The sequence below is a fragment of the Phlebotomus papatasi genome, chromosome 2 (genome assembly GCF_024763615.1).
Source record: "Phlebotomus papatasi isolate M1 chromosome 2, Ppap_2.1, whole genome shotgun sequence".
NCBI lineage: Eukaryota > Metazoa > Arthropoda > Insecta > Diptera > Psychodidae > Phlebotomus > Phlebotomus papatasi.
In genome coordinates, this window is record NC_077223.1 from 8,852,916 (window position 1) to 8,867,109 (window position 14,194).

The 14,194-nt window shown below is 37.7% G+C and overlaps 1 protein-coding gene across 1 annotated transcript; it reads left to right on the top strand.

The window, feature by feature from the left end:
• The first annotated feature begins 1,822 nt into the window (after nt 1-1,822).
• Nucleotides 1,823-13,853, top strand: LOC129805050 (uncharacterized). Its single transcript, XM_055852864.1, has 10 exons — nt 1,823-2,629; nt 2,697-2,935; nt 3,001-3,609; nt 3,667-4,032; nt 6,725-6,932; nt 7,395-7,721; nt 7,776-8,029; nt 10,312-10,914; nt 10,970-11,335; nt 13,431-13,853. Exons 1-10 carry the CDS (start codon nt 2,363-2,365, stop codon nt 13,696-13,698), a joined length of 3,507 nt encoding a protein of 1,168 aa, XP_055708839.1. The 5' UTR covers nt 1,823-2,362; the 3' UTR covers nt 13,699-13,853.
• Nucleotides 13,854-14,194: the final 341 nt, after the last annotated feature.

Genomic DNA, 14,194 nt, shown 5'->3' on the forward strand with positions numbered 1-14,194 from the left:
CGAAAGGCTTCCAAAACCTTGTTGAGTTGCTCCTGAGTGCAGGATTTGTTCTTATTCCTGTTTTTTTTACCTTTACCATCTAAAACAATTAAAAAATCTCTCCAAAAAAAATCATATTTCCGGGGTTTTCTATTGAAGCATTTGCAGACACTTCAGAAAAACCCTTTTTGTTCACGAAATAGGTAATTATTTCATTTGAAAACTTCACGTACCGTTAACAATAAAGATTAGGACTTAATTTAACTAAAAGTATCCAGAAATATGATATAAATGTTAAGCAAAATGAATAAACAACAATCACCCATTGGGCAATGTTTTGAGTGAACCGATTATAAACCAATAAGAAATTTTTGTCCGAAAAAAATCCCATTGAAATTATTTAATGGGTCGAGTGATATACGAATCGGTTTAAAATGGTTGAAAACCGGTAAAAGTCAAAAACCGATCTAAGTCGAGAGTTCGAACATTTCACAAAGCCTAGGAGCCACTCCTTTTTTTTTATTAAAATTTAAAAAGATTTCGAACTTTTCGAACAAAGGCAATATTGCTTTATTTTATTAACCCATTCGCACCTAGCGCATATATTAATCATAAACCAGACGATTTTTATTTAGTTCAAGGACGTGAGAAAAATATACTGCTCTTTTCTTGCTTTGCACAAGAAAGTTCGGAAAGTCTGACATCGCTTCAATTTTGATAATATTTTCTTTGATTTTCTTTTCTTATTTGAATTCTGGGTGACAAATTGTTTTCTTAGATAGTAGCACTATTTAAATAAATGGTATTTGTAATGAATTAATCTAAGGAAACGTCTTCTTGATGGCTTTAGCAACCTTTCATCTTACGAAATTCGCTGAAAGATTGAATTTAAAGATTTTTTTTTGATTCTAAAACACACCAAAAATAACACTTATTTTCTTTACCGGGATTTATACCCTAGAAAAGCCCATCTCAGAAGTGTTCTAGTATTTGCAAATAAATTCGAGATCATAAAAAACGAAACAGAAATGGATTTTTTGATGAATTTTAATCAGAAAGCTTGGTAGAATTTTCCTAAGTGAGTTTCAAAAGAAAGAAAATCTTTGAAGACTGTTTATGAGTTATGAACCAGTTTAAAATCATCAAAATCGGATTAAAATAGGATTTATGTCGATAACGAATCTTAAAGCATTTTTGGTTTAAGAATATCGTTTTGAGTCATTATTCCCAAAAGCTTCAAATAAAAATTTTCCAAAAAAAAAAACTATTTAGATACATGAGAACGTTTTTGTACTCCTTTATCTAAATCCGTCAAAATCGGTGCAGAAATTGAATAAAAAAGGATCTTCCTCGAAAAACGGTTCCTATAAGTGGATTTAGTTTTCCTAAAGGTCCCTATAAAGGATTTTATTGATATTTAAATAAGATCAAATTCGTAAAAATTAGACTTATTTTTGCAAATTTTCTAGAAAGCTCTTTATTGCGTTCGAAAAACAGGGGTGACATGATGACTTATTTTCGATACTATCGACTGTCGATTCTGAAATATTTAAACGATAGCTGTACTTCCTGTGACTAATATAGATATTTATCAACAGTAACATTCTTTTAAGAATGTCACAATGAATGGCTCGGCACTGCGCAAAAAGTCGACATTCACTTAATCTAACAGATATAGATTTATCGATACTATCGATTCGATAGTGTCGAAAAGTTATCATGTCACCCCAGGTCTCTTTTATAGATAATCCTCTAATTCAGAGGTGAGCAAGAACCGTTTGAAATCGAATAAACGTGAAAATAAGTTTGTCCATGTAGCGTTTTGACCATTGATGTACAATTTTCATTTGACGTTTGTTCGGTTTCAAACGGTTCTTGCTCACCTTTGCTCTAATTTGGTCACTCCTCTTACTACAATCTCACCTACACCTTCGACATTAAAATAGAGCATCTTATTGAAGCACTTCCTTAACCGCTGACTAGGCCTTTCACCTTGTATCCGCCACTGAATATAGCACAATTCTTTTAATTTTTTTTGAATTAAATATCCCACAATTAATAAAATGCAAGTGTCTATCCAATAATCACCTGTTGTGCATGCAAAAGGGCAAAGGTGTGGACATACAGTACTTCTCAATCCACCTTCATTTTATAATTTTTTTCTTTTGCTTATTTGCATTTAGGTGATTTTTCAGGACATTTTGTAACGTATAATTGAACTCTTGTTGAGAACCGAGTTTAATAGCGATATCCCAAGAGAATGTTACGTTCTTCACGTATAAAAGCGCTTGGGTATCATTTTATTAGCACAGTTCTATTGTGGATTGTGTTGAGAATAGTAGTATAGGAAGTGCAGTAAAAAGGATATTTGGGATTAATTGCAATGATCAATCAAAACCCGTTTTCCCCGATTTCCCCAATAAAAGAAAATAGCGCGAAAGAGTCACATTTATTTCTCGATGTGGCGCCAAATTTAGAAATTGATGGGCTGAGTGATTCGCCAACGGAAAAGGAAGTCAGGCAGAAAATTCGGAGTGGTAGATTCAGGACAGCAATTTGGGGATTCTTCTCTGATTACTGTAACAACAGCACAATCCACGGAGTTAGGTACCTAGGCGAGAGACGTAGGCCCTGGATTGAAAGGGTTTGGGTAAGACTCTGAACTCTGAACAGGTGATGGCATTGTTAAAGTGTTCTAAGCAACATTTCCCTTCTAGTGGCTAGTGATCTTCGTAATCTCAATTTCTGTATGTTCTCTCCTAATTTGGTCATCCTGGAAGAAGTGGGATGACACTCCAGTCATTGTAACATTTGCTGACAAATCCACATTTGTCTGGCAAATACCATTTCCAGCTGTTACTATTTGCCCCGAAATTAAGGTCAGGAGGGAATCCTTCAATTTTACAAAAGTTTTCAAGAAAGTATTTAAAGAGAGAGAAAATCTAACTTTAATAGAGTAAGTGAACCTAACTTTCAAAAGCGTTCTGTTCCGTTTTTGTCTGACGGTTTTGCTTATTTTAGATACAATTACATGGATATAATGTTGCAAATATGTCACTCTAGAAAATATTTGACTAATCCACCTTTCGGAACTGATAGAATAACTGAGGATTTTTCTGATCAACTTAAAGAAATATCATTGGTTAGTAAGGATATCTTTGCTGCCTGCTACTTTGGTGAGGATAGTTTGTTGGATTGTGTGGACATCTTTACTCCTATTCTCATAGAAGAAGGTTTTTGTTTCACCTTTAATACACTCAATGCTTCAGAAATCTACAATCCTTCTGCCCTGCATCCTGGATATGAGTATCCTATTCAAGAATCCGAATCAAAGGACTGGAATTTAGAAGAAGGATATGCAACTTTGGATTTAACAACGCATCCACAACGAGCTTTGGGAGATGGTGTACGGGCTGGATTATACATAATGTTGCAATCTCCGGAAAAGGATTTTGACTATTTATGTAGTGGAATGGTACAGGGCTTTAAAGTCCATCTACATTCGCCTGACGACGTTCCTCAAATAGCTCGTCAGTTCTTCAGTGTGCCACTTAAAAAGGAGATTATGGTTTCGGTTAAACCTAGTATGATTACAACATCTGAAGGATTAAGAACCTACAATCCGATAAGGTTGACCAAGCGATCAATGCACTTTTTCCAAATGTTCACAAATTCTTTTTGTTCCAGGAGACAATGCTACTTCAACCACGAACGCCAATTGAAATTTTTTCGAAATTATACTCAAAAGAATTGTGAATTGGAGTGCTTTTCCCTATTTTTGCTAAAGGAATGTGGATGCGTAAAGTTCCACATGCCTCGATATGCTGATACCCCAATATGTGGATCTGGAAAAATTTTGTGTTACCAGAAATCCATTGGAGATTTAGTTTTAAAAACACTAGAGGAAAGTTTACAGAATAACTACACAAATTCAGACTGCAATTGCTTACCGACCTGTACGTCGATAGCGTACGATGCGGAAATATCGCAGACTGATATGGACTGGGATAAGCTGTTCGAATCTTTGGAATTTCCAAAAAGATTCCTAGAAGGGTAAGAGTATATTACACACTGATCAAAATAGAAGGTTCACCCTAAATCCTTTGATAAGGTGGATTTCACTATGATCTTACAAGGTCCGGATATGGACCTTCTTCAGTGGCTATAAAGGATATTTTATTACATTAACATTTATATTATATACAAGGTCGTTATTTGGACAATTTCAAATTCACTCACTCGACTAAGACTATGTTTTTGTGATTTTTTGAGGATTCGTTTCACTTTGTGGGAATTAAGGGTAAAAATCATAGCAGGAAAAATCAGTTGGGAGGTTTGTATGGGATAAATATTTCACAATTTTCTAATTTTTTTTAAAAAATTTTTCTTTCTGCAAATACTCTTTCAGTGACGTGTTTGGCGCTTTTACTAACATTTTTTCTTTGTCTTCTCAACGGCAATTCTCTTATCATTTCCCCTCTAAATGGTTAAATGGTTAAATGGGATTTAACCATTACTGTATTGTAGGCAATATTAAGGTGTATCTTGACTAAAAGAATGGATATCCTCCCAAGAAGCAAAATAGCTGCCTTATAGAACCAACTATTAAACAAGTCTTTTAGTGCACTTTTAAAAGACTTAAAGTGAGAATTTTCTGTTGAAATTCCTATAGAAGCTCTTAAGATCCTTAAGAGTGCGCCACTTTACTTATAGTAATCTCAATGATGGGACCAAGAGTGTTATAAGCAAATAAAAAGATTTTTGGTTCTATAGTGTCTTACTTAAGGAATTCTACAACACTATATTAAGAAAAAATTGTTTCTTGGGCTCAGTTTTATTGTTTTAATTCTATGAACATTTTTTTAAAAATTGATAAAAATCGTATATTTTGACGACTTAGTTTTCCTCTTTGTATTTTATATCAGCGTATAATCAAAACTTTTTTATCTCATGAGGTAGCAGTGTAATCTGGGAACATATTTTTATAAAAGTTTCAGAGATTATACGCTCTTGTTTTTTAAGGTTTTAAATACCAAAACTACACGTGGGGATGTTTGGGACACCTGAAAGGGGATGAATGGGACGTTGATTTTCGACAAGATTGTAGATGGCGTGCAATTTTTTATTATCAAAATGAAGAGTAATGCCCAGTTTCTACTGGAAATCTCCCTCTTGTGCAAAGTTTACCAGTGGAACAGATTTCTCTAAGTACAAGGACAATTAAACCATCAAAGTCTTGGGAATCAATAATTCCTTCTCAGAGGATATTCGATCTTTGCCCAATCTAATTAATAACTATTTTTTTCGAAAATTTTTCGAACAAGTTCTCCAGAAAAGGCAAGGCGAGAACTAATTCAGAGAAATAATGAAAAAACAGGTACAATGCAGTTGTCGTAAAATCAAACAGGAATCCGTCAATGAGTTCAAAACTAAGAGTTGCAAGAAAATCTACTCGCCTGAGGAATTTGATAATCATGATTGCAATATTTAGAATAAAAAAAGAAAAGAAAGGTAGATGGAAAATAAGAAGAAAATACTTTAAATAATTGATTGACAATATATAACTATACCGTACAAATAAAATTGATAGTAATTTCTAAGTGTAATAAAAGATGAAACATTTTTATTTCACAACAACACGTCCCAAACATCCCCTTTTGCGTCCCATACTGCCCCATATCGGGAAGGTTTGGGACAAAGCGTCAAGTAAAATGTTTAATCTTCTCCAAGAAAACTCAGTTGTTTTCTAAGTTCTATTGAGTACTTTTTATAAAGTCAATACCCATAAGTATTCTATAGACCGCATAAAATTGTAATACACTATCGTGGTTTTTTGGAATAGTGTCTCAAAGTCAAAACATGAAAAAGTGTCCCAAACCTCCCCGGACTCCCCTACTAGGGGAGACTGGGGCAAAAAGTCACAAATCGAAAAATTCAAAATTCAATATCTTCCAAGATAATAGCGGCTCAAATTTTTTTCTATAGATAGCCTCCATAGACCTTCTTCAATGTCGTAAGTTTCTTAGAATTCGAACAAGGAATTTAGAAAATAAAAAATATCGAAATTTTTAGCCCTATTTTTGAAATATTTTCCTTGTAGAAGATAACAATTATTATCTACAGTAGAGTCTCGCTATAGGCCATCGCTCTATAGTCCACAATTTATCGACCGTTGATTTCAAAACACTGATTTTAAGTTAGGTTATGTTTTTTAGTATGCGACATGCATAATTATTTTAATATTTTTGGCAAACTTTATTAAGTAGTTGTGATAATTGTGATCCACAATGAAGAGAGCAAGGACAAGTACCACAATCGCAAAGAAAGTGGAAGCCGTCGAGCAGTTTCAATACTAAAAATCGTTGATAATTTTAAAAAATTACATGGACTATAGTACGACCCAAGTGTCAAATTTGAAACCAAATATGGACTATAGCGAGACTCTACTGTACTTATTTTCCAAAATTGATGCAGTGGTGAATATTTTCTAAATAATTTGGATTTTCTGAATACGAATCCTCTATCTATTTTGGAATTTCACAAAAGTTCTTTTCTCCAGAAATCCTTTTATTAAAAATGGCCACTTGGGGTAAAAAGTAACAAAAGGTATAGAGCAAAAAGTAACAAAAAGCGAAGCAATTTCTGTTGTCTCACGACGAATAAATGGTTAATAAAGTCTTCATGTTCTTCTCTGAGATTCGTTAAATCTTCTTGAGAATAATTCTAAAATTTCTCTTTGTTCCAGGTTTCAATCTGCAACTCTGTCAATTTTCTTCAAAGACTCCCAGTTTATTACTTCTAGAAGGTCCGAGCTCTATGGTCTAACCGATTTTGTGGCCAATTGCGGAGGACTTCTGGGACTCTTTATGGGTGTCTCTCTCTTGAGTATCGTTGAGATTATTTATTTCTGCAGCATTCGCTTAATCAACAATCTCAAGATGAGAAGGACCAAAAATTAGCTTTAAATCAGAATTCCATCGAAAACCTTTAAAAACTTTTCGAATAGAAACGATGCCCATTTGCTACTTTTATTAGATGTATGACTGAAACGTTTAAATTTATTTTCTTTCTAAACTCTTTATGCTTTAGTCAAGCTTAAGACTTTAATAATAATATTTCTCAATTTCCTGAATGAGCATCCCAATTAATGAAATGCACGTTTCTATCCAATAATCACATGATATTCATGCTCAAGGGTAAAAGGTGTGGACATTCAGTATTTCTCAATCCTTTCTCACTTAATATACTTTTTATTTTACTCATTTGCATTCAGTTGATTTTTCAGGATACTTTTCCAACATATAAATGAACTCTTGTTGAGAACCAAGTTTTTATAGTGATATCCCAAGAGAGTGATACATTCCTCGCCTATAAAAGTGCTTGGGTATCATTTTATTAACACAGTTCAGTGATAGATTCCGGTGAGAGTGAAACGAAGAAGTGCAATAAAAAAGGGATATTTGGGATTAATTGCAATGATCAATCGAAAACCGTTTTCCCCGATTTCCCCAATAAAAGAAAATAGCGCGAAAGAGTCACATTTATTTCTCGATGTGGCGCCAAATTTAGAAATTGATGGGCTGAGTGATTCGCCAACGGAAAAGGAAGTCAGGCAGAAAATTCGGAGTGGTAGATTCAGGACAGCAATTTGGGGATTCTTCTCTGATTACTGTAACAACAGCACAATCCATGGAGTTAAGTACCTAGGCGAAAGACGTAGGCCCTGGACTGAGAGGGTTTGGGTAATTTAACTAATTATCATTTGTTAAAGTATTTTAAATAACTTTTCTTTTTAGTGGATTGTGGTTTTCGTACTTTCAATTTACACTTGTTTCGTTCTAATTTGGTTATCCTGGGAGAGATGGAATGATAGTCCAGTAATTGTAACCTTTGCTGAAAAATCTACTCCAGTCTGGCAGATACCTTTTCCAGCTGTTACTATTTGCCCCGAAACTAAGGTTAAGATGGAGTACCTCAATTTCACAAAGGTTTTCAATAATTTTCTTGAAAACCCACCAGAATACGCTATGGAAAATTTAACATCAACAGAGTAAGACATTTTGCTCCTTTGCCCCTATACAAAAGGAGGGAAAGGCTTTGAAGCTTCCGATGACGCAAGTTTTGACGACAAATCAGTAGGGGAATTCTGTAACAATATGACAATGTCATATGACGAATTTTCTTGGCAAATTCGGGCGCAGAATAATATTAAAGGCCAGTGAGCATCGAATTGGCAATTAAACTTGTTATTTCTGATTATTTATTCCTAATTTACCTCATAACAATTTTTTTTTAAATTTGTCATATGACATTGTCATACTGTTACAGAATTCCCCTGCAGGAATGGAATTCTCTAACAGTATGACAATGTCATATGACAAATTTAAAATTATTTATATGAGAAATTCAGAAGATTTAATTAAAAATCCCACTGATAAATCGATAGTCACTTACGCTTTAATGTTCTCCTTTCCGAATTTACCATGAAAATTTGTCATATGACATTGTCATGCAGTTATAGTATGACAACTGGTCGACATTCACAATCCCAAATTGAGAGAGATTCCTCTCATAGTTTATGAGTAAAACTCCGAGAGTTAAGCCCTGTCTCAAGTTGTACCATTGCATATTTGTTGCTCACAAGAATTATAGCCTTAAGGCGAAAAATCGTCTTCTTGAAGCAAATCCTACAAAAAAAATTGCAGTAGTACGCAGTAGTACTTTGAGGGACATATTGTGGATGCTGCACGGTGCTCTTTAGGGGTTAAGTGCCGTGAAGTGCCGTGTATTATTGAGTTTTGCAGTTACCTTTATAATTCATGTGAGCAACTCATACTCGCAATGAAGTAAGTTGAGTATTTGTGCTTTCACAGTTAAGTTTGAGGTTGAGTTTATCATCCGCGCTCGAGTGAGTGGAAAGGGCAGCAACTATCCTACCTGCGCCTATTTCATCAGATCACTCTAGAGCGCGAATCCCTCCTCTGTGCGCTGAGAAGCTGCAAGAGATTCCCGTGACGTATTTCATGTTAAGTGTGAAGTAAATAAAGTGTTTGTGAGGTTAAACTCTCTGGCCTTTGTTTTTCTTCCTTGCCGTCGTGGTCTCCGGTCAAATCCGCAACAATATGAAGTAATGAGTAAAAGAGTAAGATCGCGAGTACAAGCTGCCGAGATGAGGTATCTCCGGGCGGTTGAAGGAACCATTCGTCGAGATCAAGTGAGAAACGTAGCCGTTCATGAGGAGTTAAGAGTCGAGGACCTGTTTCTCCTGAATAAGGAGACCTGTGCATCAGGTTTGCACAACGAGATATCATGACCACTAGACGATCACGGCCAGGTTAGAGTCTTGGACAGGAAAATGACGGAGTACCTGGTGAGCAGTAACCGCTGCAAAGCGCGGCAGTTTGCTGATCTTCTCACCGGACACTGTCTAAGCAAACATATCAACAGACTCGGTGTTTAGTGTCTGACATTATGTATGTGACTGTCTCAGCCTTTACAAACACCAGACGAGCGCTACTTGGAAAAGTGGTGCTGGACTAGAATGACCTACCGAAATTGAATCCGGCTTGTCTAATGGAATTTATCCGAAGGACTGGTTGGCTCAATACACAAATCCGTAAGTGAGGGTTAACTGAAAAAGGGGATGCATAAGGGGCTCAAACGGAGGCCTGGATGCACGGAGAGGACACGATGCACGAGGAAGCTGAAGCGTCTGAGGCTGGAGCCGGAATAGGAGCTGGAAGTGTATAGGTGGACGCCATTTGTTGCCCCCAAAATGAATCTATCTATCTATCAGGCTTGCACCTTAGAGTACCCTGGCGACCCTGGCCGCCAAGAAATACAACAAAGAGCTTCAGATGACGAACGGACAAGCTGTTGCTTCGACCGCTGGCGCTGGGGGTCTGAGGGCACCAGAAAGCCTACGATGACGACAAATGCACTTCAGAATGATTCCCAAGAAAATCTATGCAAACCATTGTAAAAGAACTTCGACTTCGGGGCAGACCTAGGACAAGATGACTGAATCCAATTGAAGATCTCTCTGTGTGATCGGGAACACCTTCCTGAAGTAGCGGAGGGACGACAGACGTGGGCTGCTAACTTGTTGAACGTTAATCCGGGGTTCGTCGAGTGGGAGAAGATTAGCCCAGAGCACTGATATTTTAAGGTTCTTTTAAGGTACTGCTGCTAACTTGGGTGTCGTCAGTCCGTGACCGAAGCATCCGAAGCTTCAAAACCTTCTCCTAACCAGTCCAAATTTTTGTCTCCCGGCGCTTCTCTGAATTTAAGTTCAGGATCAAATTCAGTATAATCCCAATTACCCAATTTCAGGATACTACGCTTGGAAACCGTTTATCAACTTTGCAACTTCAATCTCTTCGGAGATTATAGCTTTGGCAACGACACAGGAAATTCTAGTTATTCCGACAACCTCAAAGAAATATCACTAGCCCTTGAAGATGTCTTCTTCCGTTGCACTTGGCGAAATAACATTACAAACTGTGAATCATTCACCCCTATCCTAACAGAAGAAGGTTTCTGCTTCACTTTCAATTCCCTCAATGCTTCCGAAATCTACCGATCATCTGCCCTGCATTCTGGTTATGAGTACCCCATTAAAGAGAAGAAATCTGAGTATTGGACACTAGAAAATGGTTACGCAGATCAAGCCCCATTGGAAACCCATCCACAACGAGCTTTGGGAGATGGAGTTCGTGCTGGATTGTACATTTGGATGAAGTTGGCAGAAAAGGACTTTGATTACATGTGCCGAGCATCAATGCAGGGCTTTAAGGTCCTGTTGCATTCTCCTGATGAGTTTCCTCATGTATCTCAGCAGTACTTTCGAGTACCCTTGAATCAGGAAATTACGGTTGCAGTTAAACCTAGTATGTTTACAACATCTGCTGGGCTTAGGGGTTATGATCCTGTAAGGTAAGGTTTGTCTTGGATCTTTTTGATGAGGTTCTAATTAAAGGCCCTTATTTAGGAGACAATGCTACTTCAGTCACGAACGAAAGTTGAACTTCTTTCGGATCTACAATCAAAAGAACTGCGAATTGGAGTGTCTATCGAATCATACTTTGGATAGGTGTGGATGCGTTAAGTTTTCCATGCCTCGAGAGTCAGATACCCCTATTTGTGGATCAGGAATGGTTTGGTGCTACAGAGAAGCTGAATATGAACTTCTAATGATAAAGATGGAGGAAGATCTTGAAAAGGACAAAACTGAGAGTAAATGCAATTGTTTGCCCGCATGCACATCTATTGAATACGAAGCTGAGACTTCTCAGACAGATGTAGATTGGGATAAATTATTTCAAGCTGCAGGAGTTACGGAAAGCTTCTTCGAAGGGTATAGTTTTACCAACTAGATACCGTAGATTCGGGTGTCTTGGCCCCATTTGTCCTCTGCTGTTCGCAAGCTTTTGTTTAATTCTAGCACTTAACGGTCTTCACCGATCCTATGGGAGCAAGGAAGGAACCTCCACGCGTATTTAAGGCTTTTTCAGAACTAAATTGGTGTTCTGGACAGTCTCCGGGGACTGTCGAAAGAACACGTGAATACCTCAGCCAAAAAGCAAGTGACAACTTGCGGATTCCATCTTGCGGTAATGACTACACTCAACACAAAAAGGTCCTTTTCAGGACCGGCACTTAGTATCATTTCAATGAATATTGATATCTCAACGCCGATATCGCCGATGCGATCTCAATATTGATATCGCAACGCCGACCTAGGATTAATGGCATGAAGTTGGAGAAGGCCCATGAGAAGTATGGTAGCGCCAGTTTCGTAAAATCGGACATTGATGTCAAATCGGTTGCGCTCACTGACTCCAACAACTTAGAGATCTTGACCGTAGACTTTGAAAACTTTTCCGTAACATCCGTTTATAAGCCCCCGAGAGAGGACTTTCAGTTCTTGGAGCCGAGTAACTTTACGACATATCCTGTCCGCTTTGTTCTCGACGACTTTAACTGTCAGAATACTCTCTGGGGCTACGGTACAACAAGCGCAGATGTTGAAGCTCTGGAGGAGTGATTCGAGGGCAAGGCCTTTTCGTTAATTAATCGTTAAGATTGCGACAGGGTTAAAATCCTGATTTCATCTTTGTGGAAGTCAAATTAGCCCCTTACTGCTGTAAAAATGTAATGCCCCCGATACCACATTCCCAGCATAGACCCATATTGTTACGGCTGCCGTTAAGCCCAGAGTTGTTCCTTTTCGGCGAAGGTAAATGGTCACAAAAAAAACCAAGAGCAAGGCTGAAGTCTCGCAGGAACTTTCGCCACTCTGTCAAACCACTTGACAAATCTCCACAGCAGGCCAGACTCAATCTGTGAAAGGAAGTCTTTCTACCAGATTTTGTCAAATTAAGGGAAACCTTTCCTCCTTGTGGTGACCGAGACTGAAAGACATGGAAGTCTCTCAATCCTTTGAGAAGTGACGTAGCGCGTTCGGGATACAACAGTTGTCCCCTGCTTCATGCGAAACAGAGGATTCGATGTCGGCAAGTCAGCTTGCCCTTGACGTGCTCCGTTTTTGGGCAAGATCAACTTGATTTGATCTTATATGGGGATCTGACTTGGTCGGATCACGTGTCCCATGTATGCCATAGAGTTGGCTTTTCTCTGTACTCACTATGGCGGCATAGGGATGTTATTCCAACCGACATTCGGCTGTTGCTTGTCCGGTCCCTCATCATGCCGCACTTCACTTATGGATGTGAGTTATTTTTTTCAGTCTGACGCTGAGTCTATTCGCAAACTTAAAGTCTCCTACAATGACTGTCTTCGGTTTATTTACAATCTGGAGCGGGGTGACCATGTCTCCCCTGTATCTCGGTCTATTGTGGGGTGTGACCTGCCTCAGTATCTTGAATTTAGAGTTATGCTCTTTATCTTGCGCCTTTCTCTGACCTCGATTCCGTCCTACCTCTTCTGTCTGCTAAGTTGGGGGGCGTCTGTCAGGTGTCGGTGTTTCATGGTGCCGAGATCGCGGGGTGCCAGTTTCCGGTGAACTCTCTTTGTGCACGGGATCTACATTTTTAACTCGATTCCACCTGCTACCAGAACATCTGAACTCTCTCTGCGGTCTTATTACTTGGATCGGGAAGTCTAATATTTGTTTTTTCTTGTTTTGATTTAACTTTTCTTTCTGTTTTTGTTTTCTTTTTGTTTCTTTTTCATTTTCTTTTGTTTGTAACTATACATGAGGGACTTAGAAGCCTATTGTATGGTTTTATTTATTAAATAAATAAAATAAATAAAATTTTAGGCCTCGACACGATTAATAATAACCGATCCTATCCGATCTGCCATGTCCGATTAGTGAAGCGCACTCCAACGTGGTATAATTAAAGAAAAGCTTACGAATAGTAGGGGGGCAAAGTCTCCCGTATCTGCGATAGAAAAATTTCTTCTAATTTTTGTTTTCATTCTTGCAGGACTCAGTCTGTAACTCTATCTATCTTCTTCAAGGATCCGCAGTTTATCACCTCCAAAAGGTCCGAGCTCTATGGTCTGTCCAATTTTGTGGCCAATTGCGGAGGACTTCTAGGACTATTTATGGGTGTCTCTCTCTTGAGTATTGTTGAGATAATTTATTTCAGTACCATTCGCCTATTCAACAATCTCAGGATGAGAAGACGGTCGAAGAACTTGACGTCAAGTTCAAATATCATCATTCACAAACCATCCAAAGCTCTTGTCTAAAATAAAATACTAATGCAAATGCATCCCCCTTTTATCAGATTCCAGTGTTAAGTGAAAATTTCCACAGATAAGATGTATATATGGATCACATTTGATAACCCAAATTGATTAACTTCCCAAAGATCGGTTAATTATTTTAAAGTGCACATCTGGCACTGGGATTTTAACCCTTCCATAGCACAATTAACCATTTCCAATTTTTCAGAGCATCTGTTGATTAATTAATTGCCACCGGAAGGTAGTGCAATAAATCTCCCACTTTTTCAACGGATTTTCTGATAACGATAAGAATGTTTTGGAAAATAAAAGGGGTCAGTCAAACAATAACTTCAGGTAGACATCCCCGGGACTTTGGCAATCACGGACCATGAAGTGTGAAAGAGTTTTCATTTTGGGAATATTTCTCTTCATATTCCTAGCATTTGAGTGCCAATGTTTTCCTCAACCTCTGTCTCAAAATGAGATTTCCTGGTCGGATTTTCGGGATAAATTGCAT